Source organism: Vicia villosa, unplaced genomic scaffold (genome assembly GCF_029867415.1).
Source record: "Vicia villosa cultivar HV-30 ecotype Madison, WI unplaced genomic scaffold, Vvil1.0 ctg.000940F_1_1, whole genome shotgun sequence".
NCBI classification, from domain to species: Eukaryota; Viridiplantae; Streptophyta; class Magnoliopsida; order Fabales; family Fabaceae; genus Vicia; species Vicia villosa.
The window spans coordinates 151,209-175,619 of NW_026705422.1; the positions used below are offsets into that span (position 1 = coordinate 151,209).

Below are 24,411 nucleotides of genomic sequence, written 5' to 3' on the forward strand. Positions count from 1 at the left end.
AAAAAAGGAAGAAGGAAGAAGAATAAGAGGTAGTGAGATTGTTATAGCAGATTTGGATTTATTTTTGAAATCATAAATTGTTTTTGCATATGGAAAATAAACCGTTCTGCGAAACCGTCATAGAAGGAGAACGATGCACAAATTTGTAACCGTCGTGAATTGGAAACAATTGGAATAAGAATATGCTAATAGATAGAAGAGAGAGAAAGAGAGGAAGAATAAAAAAAAATGGAAATCAAAACAACATGGTGGAATGTTATGCTAGACACGTGGCTTATTGTGGAAAGAGTAGAGTGACTTTTCTTATATGATAGATTATGAATGTTTGAAATATTTGAAGGGACGAAGTAAGTTGAATAAGAGACATGTCAAGTGGGTTGAGTTTTTTTGAACAACTGATAACAAACTCGTGCATACGCACGAGTTCTGGTTTGATACACGTATTTGTTTACATAATATATTTATTTTAAATCCAAAACAAAATTTGAATCAAATTTTTTAGATCATAAATACTATTGTGTATATAAAAATATTTAGATCAATAATAGATTTTTTTCCCGTATACCAGTTTTGAATCAAAATTTTTTGAATCATAAATACCATTTTTCATATATAAAAAGATTTAGATCATTAATAGATTTTTCCCATATACAAATATTATTTATGTTTAGGTATCATTTACAAAAATATCTAAATCAATTGTAAATTTTTCGTATATAAAAATATATAGATCAATAATAGTTTTTTCACGTATACCTTTTTTGAATAAATTTTTTTTGGATCATAAATACCATTTTTCATATATAAAAATATTTAGATAATTAATAGATTTTTCCTGTATACAAATATTATTTATGTTTAGCTATCCTTACATAAAAATATTTAGATCAATAATAGTTTTTTTTTCCGTATACCTTTTTTGAATAAAATTTTTTTGGATCATAAATACCATTTTTCGTATATAAAAATATTTAGATCGATAATAGATTTTTTTCGGTATACAAATAATATTTTTGTTTAGGTATCATTTACAAAAATATCTTAACACATGAACCATTTGATGTTTTTGTGATATTTGTGGGTCGCTTGCCATAATCGTTTAGCCACAAAAGAAAGATTACACAGGTTTGGTTTGATAAATTCTGTAAGTTGTTGTTTTTGTGATGCTAATGAAAACATGAACCATTTGATGTTTGAATGCAATAAAACTCGGGCTATTTGGCAATATGTCTTGGATTGGATGCAAATCAACCATAGACCGTTGAGATGGGATGAAGAAATGATGTGGATGCTGGATCGAAGCAAAGGAAAAGGCTCAGCTTTGGCAATTTTAAAGTGTGCATTTACAGAAACAATCTATGAAACTTGACTGTATAGAAACAAATGTAGTTTTGGTAGTCACATTGAGAATAGTATTATAGGCCCTAAGGTAGTTGATATAGTATTGTATAGATGCTGGATGAATCATAAACTTAGGCAACATGTTGCTAAGTTAATGATGCCTTAGGTTCTCTTTGTTTGTTTGTGGCATGATCTTTTTGATTGCCTTACATTGTATCGCTTTTTGGTTTTGAATCAAGTTTAATCATTTCCAAAAAAAATATATCTGAATCAATAGAATTTGATACTAATAAAATTTGACTAAAAAAACAATAATATGTTACAATTGAATAAGTAATACACTTTTTTTCCCGTTGATATATATATTTTTCCTATTTACATTGATAACATATATTTGTGAAATGACATCAATAACAAATAATTTTTCTAATATTTAATTGTGCAAACATTATTTCAATTGTATAAACTTCATTAATGACATATATTAATATAATAATATTTTGAATCATATAAATTAAAGCTAATGATAAGTGACACACATTTTTGTATTTTATCCAATAACGCACCTTTTCAAGTATATTATTAAATTCATTTTAATTGAAATAATTTTTTTAAACTAAAATTATTATTATTTTAAAAAAAAATATTGTATCTTAAAATAAAAATTATTTCAAATTATATTTCTTCGTTGTTAATATTCACTTACTAAAGTTAATTTTTAAAAATTAAATACTATTTTAAATGTAAATTAACAATCATTTAAAATTATCATAATAATATTTTTATTAAAAAATAATAATAAAGTCATAAAAGTGAAAAGTGAAAAAGTGAAAAACTGAGTTGGAAAGTGAAAAGTGAGTTGAAAAGGGAATTGAAAAAAACAACAAAAGACATTTTTTCCCCTAAATTATTAACTTAGACTAAGATAACAAAGGGGTATTTTTGTGATTTTCAAAACAACAAATTTTCTTATATTATAGATTTCTCTATGTAATCAAGCATAAGACAGATAAATCAAATGTTGTGGCATGTTTTGCTCTCTATTCTTGAAGCTAAAGTGTCCGGTCTTGAGCATATTATGAAATTGTATGCGAGTGATTATGAATTTGCTTCTAAATTTTTCTCTTGTGAGCATGTTGCCCAAAATGGATACTTTAGGCACAATGACTATTTGTTTAAGGCTTAATGCATCCTTTGGTTCCTTACCTTAATATCAGGTTTCACTTTTGCCCCTTATTTAATAAATGTTAGCTTTAAGTCCCTTAAATTAAGTTCCGTTAATCATATTGATCCATTCCGTTAAATTTTGTCAAAATCCGTTAAGTCTAGCAGACGTGACACTCTAGCTGGTTTTAAATAACTGACCTGGAATTATTTTTAATTGACATTGAATATTTTATTATATTATATGAACCTTCTTCTCTCTTCCAAAAAAACCTAGTCGCCCCACCCCTCTCTCTTTTTCCCCTCTCACTGTTTCTCTCTTCTTCTTCTTTCTCTCTAGGACTCTTTGTGAAAACCCAAATTTTCTCACAAACCCATCTTCTTCAAAAACGATTTTCAATCGCTAACCTATTTTTTTTATCTAACCCATCATTCTTGACAATCACTTCCCTCTTTAATAGTTGCTCTAACCCTGATTGTGAACATGATTCTGTCAGCTTTGTGTGTTGTTCTTAACATTGCATTCAATAGTGAGGAAACAACCAAGCAGATCTTGTGCATAATAGTTAGATGATTTTGTCTTTTATTAATCATTTAATATAGAGGTGATTTAAGGTTAGTTTTAACTTAAAATCACATTTTTTTATAATGTTTCTAATCTCAGAGCTATTTTAGATCTCAGAGCTATGCCAATTTCATTTTCGGTTTCAATGATACTGGGTGATTCAATGGTAGGTTTAATCTTTTTTGTATTTTAGGGTTTTCTTTGTTGGAAAAAATCTATCTTTTTTAGATTCGGAATCATGGGTTTTTGCTATTTTGTGATTGCAAAGGTATCACTTTCACTAAGGGATTTCTCTTTTAGGATATTCAGTAAGGTATCACTTTCTTGAATCTTGAAATATTCTCACCTAAATATAAGGTACTAATTGGTTCTTTGACTCCTGAAGCACTAATTGGTTCTTTGAATGTTGCATAACTAATTCTTTCATTCAAGTTATTCTATGTGGTTTCTGAAAGTACTAGTACTGACAGCTGAAGCAAAAGATGATTAAAAAAAGTTTGGTAATAAATTTCACCTTATTCATATTTGTGTATGCATATTTCATCTTATATGCTAATGTGCCTTTCCAATTTCACCCCAGAATGTAGTTATTATGGCATGCATTAACAGTAGCAATTTTTTTCACCAAAAGAGAGATTTTTATATAGGTATGTATGTACGAATGCAATTTGTTCACTAACCGGTATGCACACTATTTGATTTTTCAGGTATTATAGAAATTATGGATTACACAAACTATGATGATATGAAATATGTTGTGAGTTGCTTCACTTATATGGGCATATTTGTTTTAAAGGATATAATTGACAACCTAAATCTTTTGTGAGCTTTACATTGTTGTAATTTTAGTTTTTTTTGTTGCAGATCAAAAAGCTTGATGACTCTGAGTTCCGAAATGCATGAAATGTTTATTTATGAAACAATCAATTTTAAACATGTACTGTTTTTGCAAAATTTCAAGTATGTATTATTTTGAAGAGATGCTATTGTAATGATTTTGGAATAATTAGTGTTTTAAGGTGGTTTTATTCTATATGTATGTTTGATTTTGCATGAGAATTGATTATGAAGAGCTATATTTTTTTTTACACATTTTTAACGATTTGCGGAGGTTTTTTAACCTCCGAAAACTAAACTCCCACAATTTAAATAAAAATACTAGTTTTATATATATATATATATATATATATATATATATATATATATATATATATATATATATATATATATATATATATATATATATATATATATAATCATGCCTTGCTGTCATGCTAGATCACACTCAACTTAACATTTTCACACTCAAATTAATAGAATGGACCAACTTGGGTAACAAAAGTTTTGTTAAGGGACTTAGTTGTAACGTTTATTACATAAGGGACCAAAATGAAAACTGAAATTAAGTTATGGGACTTCAGGACAAATTAAGCCTTTGTTTAAAGAAAAAAAGACTATGTATGCTCAAATGATCCATTAGAGAATTGCTTGTGCGAGAAGCATATTAGGGGGGATTAATGGGGCATATTACAATTTCTAAAACTTTAGATTCGTTGCAAGAACATTTTTATTGGCCTCGCATGAAAATCGATGTGTAAAAGTTTTGTGAGAAATGTATTGTTTGTAAAAAAACCAAATCTAAGGTAATGCCTCATGGACTTTATACTCTTTTGCCTACCCTTGAATTTTCTTGGATTGACATCTCTATGGACTTTGTTTTAGGTCTTCCTAAAACAAAGAATGGAAAAGATTATATTTTTGTGGTTTATGACAGGTTTTCGAAAATGACACATTTTATACCTTGCAAGAAATTAAATGATGCTTCTCACGTTGTTGATCTCTTCTTCAAAGAAGTGGTACGCCTTCATGGGCTGCCAAGGAGCATTATTTTGGATAAGGACACTAAGTTCCTAAGTCATTTTTGGAGGACTTCGTGGGGGTAAAGTTGATACTAAATTACTTTTTTCCTCAACATGTCATCCTCAAAGGGATGGACAAACATATATATTCAATAGATCTCTTTCTACTATTCTTATAAGCGTTCTTAAAAATGTGGGAAGAATGGCTGCCTCATGTGGAGTTTGCTTATAATAGAGTTGTTCATTGTACTACACATTTTTCACCTTTTGAAATTGTGTATGGTTTTAATCCATTAACACCTCTTAATTTATTGTCATTGCCTAACACTTCTCTTTTGAAGCATAAGTAAGGAAAAACGAATGCCGACTTTTTAAAGAAATTACATGAGCAAGTTAATATACAAATTGAGAAGAAAAATGAAAGTTATGCTAAGTATGCAAATAAGGGCATAAAGAAGGTGTTGTTTTAACCCATAAACTAGGTTTGGGTTCTTATGAGTAAGGAAAGGTTTCCATTGTAAAGAAAGTCCAAATTACATAGTGGTATCAGTGAAGCGTTATCAAGATAACGATAACGATTTTTGGGGAGCCTCAATCCCATTGTGTAGATTGGATGCGAGTAGCCAGTTCCATGTGGGAATCAGTGAAGTGTTACCTATGGTAACTATTTTTGGTGTACTCTGGTCCTATGTTGGGGATCGGAGCGGCGAACCTGAGAGTTCACAACTTGGTACCACATGCATTGAGTCTAGTGGTTAAGTCTCATTGCATTGCATTTTCTTTTCCTATAATGATGGATTCGTGTGTGTGTGTGTGTATTATATAATAACATGTAGGGTGCTGTGATGTGAGAATCTGCTGAATGGATGAAATTGTTGAGTGACTTATATGCCTAAATATATTATTAGGCTTATTTCTATATAATTGTGGATCTCACTCCTTTTGTTTGAATGTTTCCTCTATGTGGTAACATGCAGATACTCAGGAGTAGCTCGTGATTGAGATAGCTAAGGAGATTGACCTCTTTATGCATATGTCGAGTCGGTGTGTGCCCTGATACGTAACACTAGGGGTTTTCCCGTTGTTTTTAATTATGTTGGGAGTAAACTTATGTATAACTCCGTTCATTGGATAATTTTGGCGATTGATGTTAATTTTGGATTATTATTGTTATAACTTATGTTGGAGAGTTAGAGCTAATCATTGTTGATGTTTTCTGCTGCTAATATAATTTATGAAGTTTATACATAAGAAATATGTGATTTATGTTTCAAATGTGTTACGTATCGTATTGCATGTGCATTTTGGTGAATTAAGGTGACATCCTGAATGTTTAAATTGTTTTTAATTTACTATGATTTTATTATAAATTACGTCGGGGAATTTAGGGTGTTACATAGTGGTATCAGTGGGAATCGGTGAAGCGTTATCATGGTGACGATAAATATTTTTGGTGAGCCTCAATCCCATTGGGCGGATTGGATGCGAGTAGCCGGTTCCAGGTGGAAATCGGTGAAGTGTTACCTATGGTAACTATTTTTGGTGTACTCTGGTTTATGCTGGGGATCGGAGCGGTGAACCTGAGAGTTCACAACTGGGTACCCCATGCATTACTTCTAGTGGTTAAGTCTTATTGCATCATATTTTATTTTCTTATAATGATGGATTCGTGTGTATGTATATTATATAATAACATGTGGTTTGCTGTGATATGAGAATCTACTGAATTGGTAAAATTGCTGAGTGATTTATATGCCAAAATATATATTATTATGCATATTTTTATATAATTGTGGATCTCAACCCTTCTGTTTGAATTTTTCCTCTACGTAGGTAATGTGTAGATACTCAGGAGTAGCTCGTGATTGAGGTAGCTAAAGAGATTGACCTTTTTATGCATATGTCAAGTCGATGTGTGCTCGGGTACGTAACACTGGGGGTTTTTGCGTTATTTTTTATTATGTTGGGAGTAAACTTATGTATAACTCTGTTCGTTGGATAATTTTAGTGATTGATGTTAATTTTGGATTATTATTGTTATAACGTATGTTGAAGAGTTATAACTAATCATTGTTGATGTTTTCCACTGCTAATAAAATTTATGAAGTTCAGACATGAGAAATATATGATTTATGTTTCAAATGTGTTACATGTCATATTGCATGTGCATGTTGGTGACATCCTGAATGTTTATTTTTTTTTAATTTACTATGATTTTATTATAAATTACGTCGGGGAAATTAGGATGTTACACTTCACATCATTCCAACATTATTCTCACTGCCTATTCTACCCTTTTATCCACTAGTAATTTACATAAAAACACTCCATATGAAACCTCAATTCCCACCCTCACTAATCCTCCTTCTCCCATCACCATTAGTCCGACCATTCTCATTTCTCAACCTATATGAAAATCCAACAGAATTTCTAAACCCCATTCGTACCTTCAAGATATATATTGTGCTTGTTGGAATTAAACCCAAAACTTCGAGTAATTCTTTATCGCTACACAATGACAATGAAAAAAACAAGAATGAAAATTTGGGAAGAAAGGTGAATTAGGGTTTGAAAAATAATAAGAGGAGGAAGAAAAATATTTTATGTAGAGTTTCTCTCTGCCCACAAACTGTGGAAAATTCTTATTCACTTTGCAACTGCAAAATTCTGTGAATGTAAGTGTATAAAAACCCAAAACTACAAAAGCCCAAAATACCTATCTTGGTCTAAGTCGAAATTCTATGTCAAGCTAACTGCTTTGACAATTCAATAGCTAACACTAATCTAGGCTAATTCGACACACCCTTCCTTCTGTCGAGCAACAAGCTGCTTTGACACAAGGAACTACAATCTCAATGCAACACTTAATTCATTATGTCTAAGCTATCTAAATACATCAAAAAATTTAGTCTTCTGAATACTTCGACCTGCACTCCTTTCGTCATGATGTCAGAAATGTGATTCTCAGTTCTGTAGTGTTCTAGATTCATTTTCCTTTTAGCTACATGCTCTCAAAGATAATGAAACCTCATATTGATGTGCTTGCTTCTGCCATGTGCTATCGAATTGTTTGCCAGATTGATAGCTCACATGCTGTCGATCTTCATGGTAATTGCTCCATGATTTTCCCTGTAATCTCTTCGACCAGATTCGCCATCCATATTGCTTGACATGCATAGAAAGAAGCAGCTATATACTCTAATTCACATGATGATAGTGTCACTACTGATTCTTTTCTCGAACTCTAAGCAACTGGTGCACCTCCTAGCATAAACACATAACCAACTGTGGAATTTCGATCCTCAGCATCATTACACCAACTTGAGTCGGTGTAACCCACTAACTTTCTTTCTTTTCCTTTATCAGCTGTAGGAAAAAAATTCCATAGTCGAGAGTTCCTTTAAGATAACTTAGTACCCTCTTTGTTGTTGCTAGATATGATACCCTTGGATTTTGCATGAATCTACTCACCATACCCACACTGTATGCTAAGTTATACCTTGTGTGACAAAGGTACCTTAATGAACCAATACGTCTTCTAAACTGGGTTGGGTTGACATCATCTTCATTAGATTCTTTCAATAGTTATAGTCTTTGTTCTGCAGGTGTCGAAGTCGAGTTGCATTCTTCCATCTCAAATCTCTTAAGAATTTCACATGCATATCTTTTTTAATTCACCATCAAGCCTCTACTACTCTTGTAGAATTCGATGCCAAGGAAATATGAAATGCCACCCAGATCATACATTTTGAATTCCTTACTAAGATCATCTTTGAAGTCTTCGATCTCTTTCTTGCAGCTACCGGTTATCAACAAGTCATCAACATAGAGACATAGTATAAGCAATTCACTCTTGCTTCTTCTTACATATACTCCATGTTCAGTTGTGAACTTCACACATTCCGTATCCCTTAGGAAACTATCAATCTTCTTATCCCAAGATCTTGGAGCTTACTTAAGTCCATACATGGCCTTATGCAGCCTGTACACCTTTCTCTCTTCGTCATGTTTCACAAATCCAACTGATTGTGCAACATAGACTTCTTCTCCATGTTTCACAAATCCAAATGGTTGTGCAACATAGACTTCTTCGTCTACAGTGCCATTCAAGAATGCACTTTTAACATTCATCTGACACATGTGCCAATTATTCATGTTCTCCAAACTAACAACCAACCTGATTTTTTCGATCCCGACAACGGGTGCAAAAACTTCTTCAAAGACAATTACTTCCTTCTAAAGAAATCCTTTCGCCACAAGCCTTTCCTTGTGCCAAGTCACATCCCCTATAGGATTACACTTCACCTTGTATACCCACTTCACATTAATATCCTTCTTGGCTTGAGGAAATTCGAAAAGTGACTAAGTGTTGTTGTCTTCGATGGACTTCAGTTCCTCATTCATTGATTTCATCCACTTCAAATCCTTTTATGCCTCAGATACACTGAAGGGTTTGAAATCTAAATAGAAAGCATAGGATACCAGCTCACCATCATCATCGACCACATCATCTGATGTAATCACACATTCTAGCAACCTTGCAGGCATGTGTCTAGTTCTTTGAGGTCTGCTTGGACCTGTATTACCTCTGACATCTTCTTGTCAAAATTTTTCTCTTTTGACTTCAGTTGTTGGTTATTCACAAAAGATTCTCACTGAATCCTTCTTGACATTCTCAGTCTATTCCCATTCTCTAAGCTCATCTATGATCACGTCCCTGTTGATCACAACTTGCATGTTCACTAGGTCGAACAACTTATATCCTCCGGTCAAATGGTATCCTATTAGGATCATTTGACTCGACTTGTCATCAATTTTTCTTCTCAACTGATATGGCACATATCTAAGTGCTATAGATCCAAATACCTGCAGATGATCCACTTCAAATCCTTTTATGCCTCAGATACACTGACGGGTTTGAAATCTAAATAGAAAGCATAGGATACCAGCTCACCATCATCATCGACCACATCATCTGATGTAATCACACATTCTAGCAACCTTGCAGGCATGTGTCTAGTTCTTTGAGGTCTGCTCGGACCTGTATTACCTTTGACATCTTCTTGTCAAAAATTTTCTCTTTTGACTTCAGTTGTTGGTTATTCACAAAAGATTCTCACTGAATCCTTCTTGACATTCTCAGTCTATTCCCATTCTCTAAGCTCATCTATGATCACGTCCCTGTTGATCACAACTTGCATGTTCACTAGGTCGAACAACTTATATCCTCCAGTCGAATGGTATCCTATTAGGATCATTTGACTCGACTTGTCATCAATTTTTCTTCTCAACTGATATGGCACATATCTAAGTGCTATAGATCCAAATACCTTCAGATGACTCAAGCTAGGGTTCTCACCAGACCAACATTCTTCTGGCGTAATTCCTTCTAGCTTATACGTCGGACATCCGTTCAAAATGTATGTTGCCATCGACACAGCTTCACCTCAAAACTATTTAGGTAAATGTTTGCCTTTCAACATACTTCTCACCATATTCATGATGGTTCAATTCTTCCTTTCTGAAGTTCCATTCTTCTGTAGAGTGTAGGGTGGAACCACCTCATTCACAATCCCTTCTTTTTCACATAACATGTCAAAGTCTTTTGACACATATTCTCCACCACCATCAGTCCTCAGAACCTTGAGCTTTGGACCACTTTGTCTTTTGACCACAAATTTAAACTTGGCAAATACCTCGATCACTTCACTTTTATTCTTGATCAGGAAAGTCCATAGCTTTTGACTGAAATCATCTATGAATGTGACAAAGTATTTTTTACCTCCATTCGAATCCTTCTAGACTGGACCACATACATCAAAGTATATGACTTCAAGAATTGCCTTCGACTTGTTTCATGCATCATTGTTGAAGTTGTTCTTGTGTTGTTTCTCCTACACATATTCCTCACATACTTCGTTTGGAATGTCAATTTCTGGTAATCGTGAGACCATATTTCTGCTTTTCAAATCTCTGATATCTTTAAAGTTAAGATGGCCAAGTCGATAGTGCCATATCTATTCATCTTTGCTAGCTGCAGTTGCAAGGCACTCGTGCTCCATCACATTAAGTTCAATCTTGAAGGTTCTATTATGAGACATAGGAGCCATCAAGATTAACCTTCCACTTGAGTCGATAACTCTCATCATTTTGTCTTCAATCGACACATTGTATTTCTTTTCGACCAATTGCCCTATGCTGAGCAAATTGCTCTTCATGCCTGGTATGTACAACACATTGTAAATTATTGATCTTTTTCCATTTTCCCCATAATCAGAATATCTCCAATACCTTTAGCTGCTAGAGTATTGTCATTTTTCGAATTTCACCATGTTCTTCTTTGAGGGTTTTATATTGACAAACCAATCTTTCCTTCCAGATATGTATGATGAGCCTCTTGAGTCCAGGTACCATTAGTCCTTGAATATCTCTTAATCTCTTGTTGTTACCATCAACATCATCTCTTGTTCTTCATGTTTTGCAAACTTTGCATCACTTTATTGATTGTTTTGTTTTTCTGAAAAATCACTAGCATAGTGACCATACTTCTGACAATTGAAACACTGAATGTGACATTTGTCAGGTTTTCGACCACTACCTCTTCCTCTACTTGCAGCACCACCTCTTTGGTTACTTTGGTACGAGGGTTTTCTTTGATTAGACCAGCTTCCATTTTGCTGATTTCGACCAGTCAAATTATTGTAGCCTCATCTACCTTTGTTGTCATTCAAATTTCCTTTTCCTTTCTTTTCTTTTGCTGACTAAGCTTGCAGAGCCAGATCACTCTTGGACTTGCATTCAGCTCTTTCAGCCATTCTTTAATCATGAGATTCAAGCATCCCTAGAAGCTCTTCCTTTGTCAATATTGACAAATCTTTCGACTCTTCTACTGTTACCACCACGTGGTCCAATTTTAGAGCCAACGACCTCAAGATCTTTGCAACAACTGATCTTGATGTCAACACTTTTCCACATACCTTGATTTGATTCACCAATTTTGTAACCCTAGTGAAGAAATCAGTTATGCTTTCACTTTCTTCCATCTGAAGCAATTCATACGTTCTTTTGTGAGTTTGTAACTTCACCTCTTTCACCTTTTTTGCACCTCCAAAGGACTTTTCAAGAATCTCTCAGGCTTCTTTTGCAGATTCTACAACACTTAGCTTCTCAAAATTATCTGAATCAACACACTGATGAATTATAAAGAGTTCTCTATAATTCTTCTTCTTCTTCAATTCTTTGTGTCCAGCCTTTTCTTCATCCGTTGTGTTTTCTGCAAGCGGTGTTATTCCTTCTTTCACAAGATCCTAAAGATCTTGATAACATAAAACCACATTCACCTACTTATACAAATTCTCATAATTCTGACCCTTCAGAATTGGGAGACTCGTCGGAAAATGCCCATCCGGATGATTCATTGCCATCATGATTTTCTTCAAAGAATTGCTCAGCCAGTGCTCCATATACCAGATGTTGAAATTAAACCCAAAACTTTGAGTAATTTCTTATCGCGGAAAAATGACAATGAAAGAAACAATAAAGAAAATTTGGGAAGAAAGATGAATTAAGGTTTGAAAAAAAAAAGAGGATGAAGAATATTTTCTGAAGAGTTTCTCTCTTCCCATAAACTATGGAAAATTCTTATTCACTTTGCAATTGCAAAATTCTGTGAATACAAGTGTCTCTTAGGATAGGAGTTACTCCCTCTATTTATAGTTTTAGGTTGCTTTCTCCCTAAGTCAAAGCACAAAACTACAAAAGTCCAAAATACTTATTTTGTAATAAGTCGAAATCCTATGTCAAGCTGCCTGCTTTGACAAATCGAAAGCTAACACTAAGCTAAACTAATTCGATATGCCCTTCCTTCAGTCAAGCAACATGCTGCTTCGACGCAAGGAATTACAATCTCAACAGTGCTCTCATTCAAGGATCCACTTTAGATCCTCCAACCACTACGGGTATAAATCTATATCCTATCTCAAATTATTTATCTTATCTCCTAATCACATAATAATCACATAATAGTTTCCTTAATGTTATATTCAGTCACTGACCCTACCTCTGATTCCTCTACCATAACTGATCCACACTAGAAAAGGATTGTAGACTTATAATTAAAGGTCATGATTGACAATCACACTTGGATATTACTTCTCTTTCCCCTAGTAAAAAGATCATAGGATGCAAGTGGATAATTAAGTTAAAATTCCATGCTAATGGTACTAAAGATAGGTACACTGTCTGTTTGGTGGCCAAAGGTTTTACTCAAATAGAGGGCATTGATTACCATGGCACTTTCAGCCCTGTTGTCAAAATGACAATCATAAGAACTCTTTTATCTATTGCAGCTTCTAAGGGGTGGTATTTACATCAATTGGATAGAACTACTGCCTTTCTCCATGATGATTTAGATAAATATGTTTATATGAAATGCCCACTTGACTTCATAATTTCCCCAAAAGTCTTGTTTGTAAACTTAGGAAATCTATCTTTGGCACCAAGCAAGCCAACAAACAATGGAACAATAAGCTCACCTTTACCATCTTTGATTTAGGCTTCACCTAATCCAAGTCTAACTATTCTTTGTTTATCAAAAAGCATAACTTATCTTCTACTGCTATATTAGAATATGTGGGTGATCTTATTCTTGCATGAACTAACTTATTTGATTTCAATACTGTTAAGACTGTCTTGGACAGTAAATTCAACATCAAGGACCTGGGAGACCTTAAATATTCCTTGGTTTGAAAATAGCTAGGTCTTCCTAAGGCATCTCTTTATGTCCAAGAAAATACCGCCTGGATTTGTGTAGAATCCAAACTGGACTCCACTCTAATGCATCCCACCATTAATTTACATGCTGACCGAACAAACTTTCTCAATGATCCAACACAGTTCAAACGTCTAATAGGTAAATTGATTTATTTAACACATTGGATACCTGACATGTGTTTTTCTTTTGCAGACTCGGCTAATTTATATTCAACCCTACCACAACTCACTTTAATGCAACACTGAGGATCATTCATTACTTAAATAATTCACTTGCAAATGGAGTATTCTTCAAAGCTAATTCAAGCTTAACTTTAATTGGATTTACCGATGCTGATTAGGGCTCATGTTCTCTTACAAGACGCTCCACCCTCATGATTTTGTTGTTACTTAGGATCTTCAATCATTAGCTGGAAAAGCATGAAGCAGCAAGTAGTCGCACAGTCTTTATCCGAGGCAGAGTACAAAGCACTTGCCAACACCACTTGTGAAGCACAAAGGCTGGTCATTTAAAAAACATAGAAACAAAATATCCATGCTAAATCTCAATTAAATATGCAGTAGTTCAGTAATCGTGATACCTATTGCTTTTAGCCTGCTTGGCTGCTCATATTACATATCAATATACCAAAAAATGAATTTGCAAGTAACTGGAAGCCAACCATCCATGCCTAATTCATTGTGTAATAGTCCCTCTTCCCATGATGGCCTAATCATAATGTCAATAATTAACTTGAAACTTAATACACTATCTGAAGTTGCAAAATATAAAAAAAACACACATAACTGATGCACACTCAGCTAAAAGAATCCAACAAGGGATGCATATCATTTACAAATTTGTTGTCATGATCTTTGCTTTTTCAGCAGTGGGTGAAACTGTGATTGTGAATTATTGAGATATTCATCTAACTTTCTCTTTCTATAAGGATTAGTGAATTTGATATCATCAACTATGCTTTTCTCCTTCAACATATGGATTCCCATTTCTGTGCTGATTGATTTCATTACCTTGTCATTAAGATGTCTCGATGTCAGAGTACACTTAACCTCAAGCTCGACATGGATCCATTGTTCTCTATCCAATATAGGTTTTCCGCAATTCAGATTAAGTTGAAATACATGTGTCGAGTGGATCCACAGTTTTAGCCCGGAACAAGCATGGCCATTGACCGACAGATCAAATTCTACATCAAGATCTTTAATGATAGGGCCCTTGTTATGCATCCATTTAGTTGAAAAGAAGAAAGTTATGGAAGGCGACCAGTTTCGAACCCAGAAAGACATTGTTAGTCCTCTGTTATCATTCTCGATCCACTGCGGAACCCTCTCAATTCCTCTACTTTTGTGCTCGAACCACTTTGGAATCCCCTCACTCCCCCTTGGAATACAAATATTTGTGTGTCTAGCCTCATGTAGCTTCTGTTTGTCATAAATAATGTTTAGTTTAGAATATCAAGAATTATGATATATCAAATCAAATAAGAAGAAAAAAAAAAACAATACCTTGTTCAGTAGCATGCTCCTAGTTGTGGAATTCAATGATTCACATTGTAATGCAGACAATGTGTATAGATTTGGCGGAATCCCTCTAATTTCCTTAAGAAACTTGCAACCGTCCAAAACAATGCTACTTAGAAAGCTACATTCTACGAGGCATTCAGGAAGAATTGTGAAATCATTCCTTGATAGGTCTAAATATTTCAAATCAGCAAACCACTTGATAATTATTGAAAGAAATGTATTTGATATGTTGCAATTTTGGAGGATGAGATTTTGTACTTTTGAAGACATTTTTGGGCTCATCAGTTTATCATTTTTTATTGGCAAGAATATACAATCCTCAACCATAATCCAGGACAAACTTGGAAGCATGAGAATGCTACTTGGTAATGTAAGTATTCCATTTCCCCATATTCGTAATGTACATAGCCCGGTGAAATTTTGAAATGAAAATGACAGTTCTTCAATGGAAGTGCCCTCTAAAACAATGGCTTCTATGTTCTCCATCTCTTGTAATATTTCTGGAAATCTCTTGAGATTTTTACAATATTGAAGTCTCAACACTTGAAGAGAAGCCAACTTTATGGGAGGAAAAGTTCTAAGTTTGCTGCAGCCCTCAGCATTCAATATTTTTAGTTTATTTAGAAACCCAACAGAAGCATGAATTGTAACTAAATTCTCACAATTTTGAAATATGAATTTTTCTAAATTTGGGAGACCAGATACATCATTAATGCATGTTAAAGATTGACAACTTTCTAAATTTAATTCTCTCATATTTAAGAACCCCTGCATACAAAAACAAACAATATTAAATGTTGCATTAGTATAAGAGATGAGAAAACTTGAACATTTAACATGACCGTCTTTTAGGGCGTGCAAGGAGGAATATCGCACGGGCCTCAAATTTGTCAGGGCTAAATTATAGATAAATAGGGTCTTATAAAATATTTATCAGGTTAAATCGTGATTAAATAAGACCTCTATTTGTTTTGTCATGATTAAACTGTAGCTAACCTACACAGGACCTCAAAAAACTGAAACATTACCTTTAATGTTCTTGATAACTCAAATGATGTTAGGCAACCTTCACTCAGTTTGCATATGGAAAGTTTCTTTGGACAAAAATTGGATGGTATATCAGCTGAAGGATATTTACACCAATCTAGTACTCTTAAACTGTTTGGAAGATGCTTGAGACCTTTAGAAAAGAAACCATTCTTTATAATGAGTGTTTTGAGGTTTTTCATGTTTTTCAGCTCATCTCCCTCCCATTCTACTATTTCTTCTTCAAATGATGGGAAACTCAGATATATAACTCCAATTCGATCTGTTCCCTTTTAACACAAAAAAAAAAAACACAAATCAATCAAAATAGCACTAGTAGTAGTAATCATAATAAGAGATAAGTCAAGGTTAGAGAAAACAAAAAACAAATTATCTTACAGTATTTTGTTCTAAAACATGTATTATATCTTCATAAAACCACAATCTGCTGCGTTTCCCAGGTTCTTCGGGTGATTCTTGTCGGACAATTTCTTTACCCATATCTTCAATCAAGTCATGTAATGTCACAGTACTAAACAAACTAAACTTAATGAGTGATTTTTGAACTAACACTTCAATTTGATGCTTCTTGCAGCAACCATAATGCGCAAGAAGTATCTCTTGAACCTTTACCAAATCATATCCTTTGAAGCAACAAGCAATGTCGAGAAAAACACTTTGCTCGATTTCCTTCAAATTGTTAAAGCTTACTTTAAGTATCTCATGGATATCTTTATTGGGAATCTTCTCATACTCATCTAATAAATCTTTCCATTCTTCTATACATTTTCCAAACAAGTTGGAACCAACTACTTCTAAAGCTAATGGAAGACCAGAAGCATAAGTTACTGCACGATTTAAAACATTTGCATAACTTGAATCAACATTTTCAGTTTTAAATGCCATCCACCTCAGCAGTTCAAAAGATTCTTCCTCATTCAACCCATCTACTTCACATGTTCTTTTAATCATGTGACAAGATAGCAAGCGTTTGTCTCGAGTAGTAATGATGACTCTGCTACCTTGACCAAACCAATCAAGTTCTCCGGCCAAAGCCCACAACTGCTCGAGTTTGTCAATGTCATCAAGAACTAAAAGAACCTTCTTTTGGCATAGTGTTCTTTTTATGATTGGAATTCCCTCACTTACATCTCCCAATATAACATCCAGTCCAACTGTTTTGAAAAGGAGCTCCTCCTGGAGATACTTTAAGCCATTTTGATCTGAATTTTCTCTAATATTATGAAGAAAACACAAGCATTCAAATTGATCAGCAATGAAATTAAAAGTTGCTCTTGCAAGTGTTGATTTGCCCATCCCACCTGTCCCATAAATCCCCACCATATAGACTCCACGATCACATCCAACATCCATCAGCGATTTCATGTGAAGCACTCGAGACTCTAATCCAACAGGGTAATTGGCAACATGGAGACGAGCACGATAAATCTTGTTGAAGACTTCTTTGACTATCTTCTCAATAATCTCGTGCTCATATTTGGTTCTTGGATTGAAATGATGGCCTGATAAGTTAGCTGTTTGGTTAAGAGCTATCTTCCATTTTTCCAACCTATTCATACCATCAGTATAACCTTTCTTGTTATTTTGGAGAAGAAAGATGAGGAGAATTAAGAGGGGAAGAAATAAGGTGATGGTTGAGCCATGAGAATAGAGAAGAACTAGAGCAAGTAAGAAGAGTATGAGAATGATATTTATGGGTTGCGTGTACTGTTTCTTGTTTTTTGTAAACTTCTTTTTATGCTTAGCTATAGCTTTGCCATAGCTTCCGGACTGATGTCTCACATGAGAAGGATCCACGTCGTAGAAAACAGGCAAAACCAGACGCCCATTTTCCTTGGAGCAGTGAATCATGTGGACAAGTTCGTCTAAACAATACGAAGAAGAAGCATAATTAATAGACAACACTGGGATGAAAATCCTTGAGTCTTCAATGGCCTTCACAAGTGATGGTGTAATTTCGTCACCACTTCGAAGCTTCTTATCATCAATGAAGGTGTTTATTCCCTTAACAGAAAGAGCTTTGTGAAGATTTCCTGTGAAACCGAAGCGAGTATCAGTGCCTTTAAAACTGAGGAATACATCATAGGTACATGGACACTCAAAGAAGAGAGAGGAAGGTGATTGATGAGCCATGAGAACAGAGAAGAAATGGAAGTTGGAAAAGAATAATAATATGGAGGACTATCTCTTTGTTTTAGTGTCTGTCACTAACACAAAACAAGAAGGAAATCTTATCTATAAACAAGTTGGGAAATAATATATTTTTTATTTTGGTTTAATTTAAATTAGATTATGACATGCGGGAAAGCAGGGTGGTTGGAGATGACTAATTTAAATAATGTTGGGAAAATTGATTTAAAAAACTTATCTTTTCTTCCCTCTATTATTTACTTATTACATAACTAATAATGTCAAGTGTCAATGAATCAATGGCTATTTTACAAAACAAATATTTTTGCATTTGGTGGATTCGAAACAACACTCCCTTAAAAAAAAATCAACAGTATTACCAGCTGCACCATTGTAAATACTGTTAAATATCTACACCAAAGTTGTAATATCTGCAAAAATGAATCCTGCATTTTCCACATTTTTTTCAAATCTGCACCAATCATCTCCAAATGGTATTAGCCCAAAAATAATCAGATTCTTGCACTATAAATAAATGTCAGGAGTAATACCATTACTTCCTACTTAGTAAGATAAAAAAAATAACATTATCATTATGTTTTCTTCTCTGTTTCGAAACAGAGTACATAGTTAATACAAATTTTCTATGCTCACATTCAATTCAAAAACTCATTTTTATGCTACAAATTTGACAAACCATTTCAATTTCACCTTCTCTATTCTCTTGCACCTCTCGAGTTAAAAAGAATCACAGACCTTTCCTATCCTCTTCTTTAATATACACAGCTTGTGAGAGTGTTTCAGAAGCCGTTGACATAGAGGATCGAGATCTTCCAAGCAGAAGATTCAGCCATAGCAACAGTTTCCACTCAGAAAATGGTGGATTTGTTTCCATTCCAGAGGAGTTGCACATATTGCATCCAAACTCTTCCTAAAGGTTTGCCACAGTTACTAGACTATGTTTCATGTATGGCTCACTTTTTAAAAAGGGGCATACCATATATATAATATATATTGTCAATGAAGTTTTAAAAAAGTTATCTAAATTTGTTTTATTACTTTTAAATTTTTTAATATATTTTATAATTATTATTACCATATAGACATCTGTTTGGAGCGCCCACTGAACATGAAAACAACCAAATCTCCAATCTGAGACTTACAAATTTGAAACATACATGAGAAAAAAAATAGAGAAAATGAAGATCTAGTTCCTAAATATTAACAAGGTCATATGTGAGGAAAAAAGGAAACAAGATGAGTGATCAACAGAAAGTCAAAGATTGAATATTACCATAAGCACTATTTTCAGTAGCAGCTGCTGCAGCAAAAAGGCCATCATAGCAATATCTTATCTCTTGCATGTACTGGAAAATGGAACCCATAATGCAATTAAAATTGATAAATCAGAAACAATTTGAAGAAAGAGTATGAAGAAATCAATGTAATTAGTTGCAATATTATTAATTAAATAAACTAAACACCTTTTGGGTTTAAGATTAAAAACAATAATAATGTCAGGTGGTGGAGTTAGATATTGCTCACATTCAATTCATCCATATCAACCTTAAGGAAGGTGACCTGTGTAAGCTTTTTTAGCAACCTCTGCTAAAATAGGGGCAATGAAACGACATGAGCCACACCATGAAAACTTCCTTCATTGCCAAAAAATTGAAAACTTTGTTCAAGAGCAAAAATAATTTAACATTAGGATGAACATAATGAAAAAAAAAACTAAAAAGACAATTAGATGTTCAGGCAGAAGAACAATCAGCAGGTCAATTTGGGGTTTTCGACCTAAAAATACCCTAAATCCCTCTCTTCTCTGCACCCGTTTTTCAGTCTATTTAAATTGAACCAGAAAGAAGCATAAAATTACCTTTGCCTTTGCACAAAGAGAAAAACAAATATCAACGGTAAAAACCTAGACAAAAGTTGCGTCTCTTCTATGTGAACCGTCGTAATCCCTGTTGTGAAACAAACGTTTGGGATATTGGAAAAGAACCGCCATAGGTCAACTGTAATAACTTGTTAATTTCCGGTAATCCATTTAGGCTCTGTTTGGCATTGCCATATTTTGAGCTTACAGTTTCTAAGTTCATATAATCATATGATAATAAAAGACTTGTTTAGTAACGATGTTAGATTAACTCTTGTTAGATGGATGGTATTTCAAATTAACTCTTGTTAGATGGATGGTATTTTAAATTCCTAATATTAGTAAAGAAAAATTACTTTATAAAAACTGCTTCACAAAATTCCTGGAATTTTAAAAACTCTAGACATAATGTGTAATTTAACCCAAATCATTTTAATTACCTTTTAAGATAACATTGTTCTCTAAAGTTACTCTGTCTTAACAAACACATACAGGTACTATATATATACCCATGCTGCATTTTTTGCACCCTCCTTAACATTACATGCTTATGCCTTTTGTAATGCATATTGGTCAAACAGTTGACAAGACGGGAGATTTACCTATGATTCTTGCATTTTCCTTGGCCCAAACATTATATATTAATGCTCTAAGAAACAATTCCTTGTAGTTCGTCCTAGCAATGAGATTGAATCTCGCAGCTTGACTCCGACTGTAGCTAAATCAATTTGGTGTGTAAGTTCTCCTTCATGAACTTCATGTTTTTTGCTCCACAGAACCAAATGTATGAAGTTTGATCTTTTCTTTGTTAGGAAAAATGGTTCTCTCTTTACTTCTTAATGTACGCAAAATACCTGCTCAAGATCAAGAAGCTTGTGTTCTAACAAAAGTTTCACCTCCTACAACATTTGCTCAGCTCCGAGACTATCAAAATGGTTGATCATCCTTAGGCAGTTAGGATTACTTTAACCGATGTCTAAGTATCCGAGTTTATAAAAAGACTTCACCTGTTGTAATTTGAGCACTCTTGTTTAAGAATAACATATTCAGTTTTCTCTAAACTCTTTCTCCAATGATAAACACTACCAATAATCACCACATGAACATCGCCCTTCTGAGAACTCGTGAAATCGCTTTGTATCTCGGATAATGATAGTCCGCTTCTCTACCACCGACACAAATTTTGCAGTATTGTGACAATCACGGCATATTCTAAGATTTTTCATTATAACTAGCGGCATATCTGCACTACTAACCAAAAGTCCAAATGCAAGAGCAATCTTCTCACTATGCTTGGCGATCATATCAATTTTCACCTCCTCATCAACATCATGGGGAATCGATTCTGTTTCAGGCACAAAGCCAACCTCTTGAATTTTTCTCATAACCTCTTCCAACTTTTTGTGAATTCTATGTGAATCGGGGTGAGTGTAATCGTCGACAACGAAACGGTGGATTTTATTCCCATGTTCAATAAAACTGCATCCGGGATTTCTAGTAATAACATTAGTCTTCATTAAAGTCCTCACTTTTGATGCATCACTCCACAAACCTGCAGCAGAATACATATTCGACAGCATAATATAGTTTCTAGGGTCTGAAGGATCTAATGCGATCAAATTTTCGGCAGATTCCTTCCCTAGACCAATGTTTCGATGAACCCTACAAGCACCAAGAAGGGCACCCCAAACTCCAGAGTTTGGCTCAAATGGCATATTCTTAATTAGCTCATGAGCATCATTGAGTAGACCGCAACGACCGAGAAGATCAACCATACACGAATAATGATCCATTCGTGGTTGAACTTTGTACACATCAGACATAACTTGGAAGTAGTATTTTCCTTCTTTTACAAGCCCTGAATGGCTACATGCACTTAACAAATGAGTAAAAGTTACATGATCAGGCTCCATGCTTTCTTCCCTTACAATTCTTTCGAAGAAATCAATCGCTTCTTTCCCACGTCCATGCATCGCATAGCCTGCAAGCATTGCAGTCCATGTCACTTTATCAGGCTTTTGTATCTCTCCAAATACCTCAAGAGAATCACTCAATCTTCCTAACTTCGAATATAAGTTCAAAAGGGTAGTCATAATTGTTATATTTTCATCAAGACCGCAGTTAAAGATTAAACCATGTAAAGCTTCCACCAATCTTCCCAAGGGTAAATTTTCACATGCTTGAAGCAAACTCACCATTGTCGCTTCATCAGGAAAAAATCCATCTACCGTCATCAAATCAAAACAAAGAAAAGCCTCATTACGCAATCCATTTTGGGCACAAACAGCAACAATTGAATTCCAAGACACCATACTCTTTTCACTCTCCGGCATTTCCCAAAACAAGCTGAAACAAGATTCAACAAAACCAAACTTCCCATACATATTAATAAGGGCATTAACAACCTTCACCTGAAACACCATACCCAATTTCACCGCACAACAATGAACATAGTACCCTTCGTGACGCGCTTTCTCATATACACAAGCCGAGATAACCGATATAAAAGTAAGATCATTCAATTCCAATCCCGAAACAGATTTCATCTTACAAAACACACTCAAGCAGTAACCAAGCTGTCCGCTTTTCGAAAACCAAGAAACCAAAGAATTCCATGAGACAAAATCCTTGTCAGGCATTTCATCAAACAGCAAATGTGCATCCTGGGTGGAACCCATTTTAAGGTAACTGGTTACCAATTGATCGCCTATGAACCCATCGCGGTAATCAAGTGACTTGATCACATGGGCATGAATGATTCTGCAGAAGGTGACAGAGGATGAAGATTTCAAAGCAAGAAGTAAAGTAGATAGAAAAGGGTGCGCGGAAAAGGGATGGAATTGAAGAGAGGGTTGGGAGAGAAGTGAAGAATAAGTAGGAGTTGGAGGATAAGAGTGTGAAAAGAGAGGGAACAACAACGTTTGAGGCTTAGGTGGGTGTCGTAGGAGCATGCAAGTTTTCAATGTCGCATTCGCATGGAACAACCTCAACATATCTACCTTGAGAAATCCATGAAAATAATATAATAATTAAATATTAGAACAATTTGCCATGTCATAGTAAAGTTGCATTGCAATGCAACTAGTAAAAAATTGTGGTACCCAATCAAATTAACTTATGAGATAAAGTTGTGGGACCCATTAGAATTACACCAATAAAATAAAAATTAAATAAATTATTTTGAGATGATATGGCTGGTGGGACCCATAAAGAACTCAAAAATAGGTTATACTTCAAAAAAAATAAAATATTATTATCATATTTTCTTGAAATATTGATATTAATTAACAAATTTGTTAAGAATTAATTATAATTATAATTAAAGTGTATCAATTACGATAAATAAATATGTATCAATTACGATCCATTGTAATTATTTATTGTATATCATATAAGTACACTCAAGTGTAATTTTATTAGACACACAACATTATACACAAATATCTTTTCAACATGGTATCAGAAGTTATAGGTGGTCTTTTCCTATTTGCCCTAGTAACCTTGTTGAAAACACACGTCCATTGCGTGTCTCCGATCTTTGCCACCACGCGTCCTATCACGGATGTGCTACCACCACTAGGTTCGCAACTCTCTGGCGAACTTAACAAAAGAATCGCCACTGATTGCAGCAACACATGCTGCCACGTGGGGCCATTGTCTAGGAGTGTGGGCCACATACATGTTACGTCATACTCGTTTTCCAGCGCATTTTTGCCATGTTTTGATGTTGGTCGCGACCGTCACTTTTCTCCTCACTAATGACCGACCTTGATCATACATTTTCCAGCCATCAACTCTCATGGGAGACACCGATTTTGTCACGTTTACCAAAGTTCTACTTATCTCGTGCGAGAAATTCAATAGTGAAGGATAGAAAAACACTTAGAAAGAGGGGGTTTGAATAAGTGTAGCTTTAAAAACTTGACCGATAAAAATAAATTGCACAGTTATTTTTATCCTGGTTCGTTGTTAACTAAACTACTCCAGTCCACCCCCGCAGAGATGATTTACCTCAACTGAGGATTTAATCCACTAATCGCACGGATTACAATGGTTTTCCACTTAGTTAGCAACTAAGTCTTCCAGAGTCTTCTGATCACACACTGATCACTCCAGGAACAACTGCTTAG

The 24,411-nt window shown here is 34.3% G+C and overlaps 2 protein-coding genes across 2 annotated transcripts; both read right to left on the reverse strand.

Moving 5' to 3' along the window:
• Positions 1-13,123: 13,123 nt before the first annotated feature.
• Positions 13,124-18,715, reverse strand: LOC131632419 (disease resistance protein Roq1-like). Its single transcript, XM_058903161.1, has 4 exons — positions 16,651-18,715; positions 16,254-16,541; positions 15,208-15,993; positions 13,124-15,123 (listed from the first exon to the last, which is right to left on the reverse strand). Exons 1-4 carry the CDS (start codon positions 18,403-18,405, stop codon positions 14,548-14,550), a joined length of 3,405 nt encoding a protein of 1,134 aa, XP_058759144.1. The 5' UTR covers positions 18,406-18,715; the 3' UTR covers positions 13,124-14,547.
• On the reverse strand, positions 18,173-23,274 carry LOC131632420 (pentatricopeptide repeat-containing protein At5g40410, mitochondrial-like). Its single transcript, XM_058903163.1, has 3 exons — positions 19,948-23,274; positions 18,783-19,769; positions 18,173-18,305 (listed from the first exon to the last, which is right to left on the reverse strand). Exon 1 carries the CDS (start codon positions 23,272-23,274, stop codon positions 21,364-21,366), a length of 1,911 nt encoding a protein of 636 aa, XP_058759146.1. The 3' UTR covers positions 18,173-18,305; positions 18,783-19,769; positions 19,948-21,363.
• Between the last annotated feature and the right edge of the window lie 1,137 nt (positions 23,275-24,411).

Coding starts and splice junctions, on each gene's coding strand:
- LOC131632419 (XM_058903161.1), bottom strand. CDS start 18,405: ATGGCTCATCAATCACCTTCCTCTCTCTTCTTTGAGTGTCCATGTACC. Junction 16,542..16,650: donor ATGTTTTAGAACAAAATACT/GTAAGATAATTT, acceptor TTGTGTTAAAAG/GGAACAGATCGAATTGGAGT. Junction 15,994..16,253: donor AGTTATCAAGAACATTAAAG/GTAATGTTTCAG, acceptor TTTTGTATGCAG/GGGTTCTTAAATATGAGAGA.
- LOC131632420 (XM_058903163.1), bottom strand. CDS start 23,274: ATGTTGAGGTTGTTCCATGCGAATGCGACATTGAAAACTTGCATGCTC.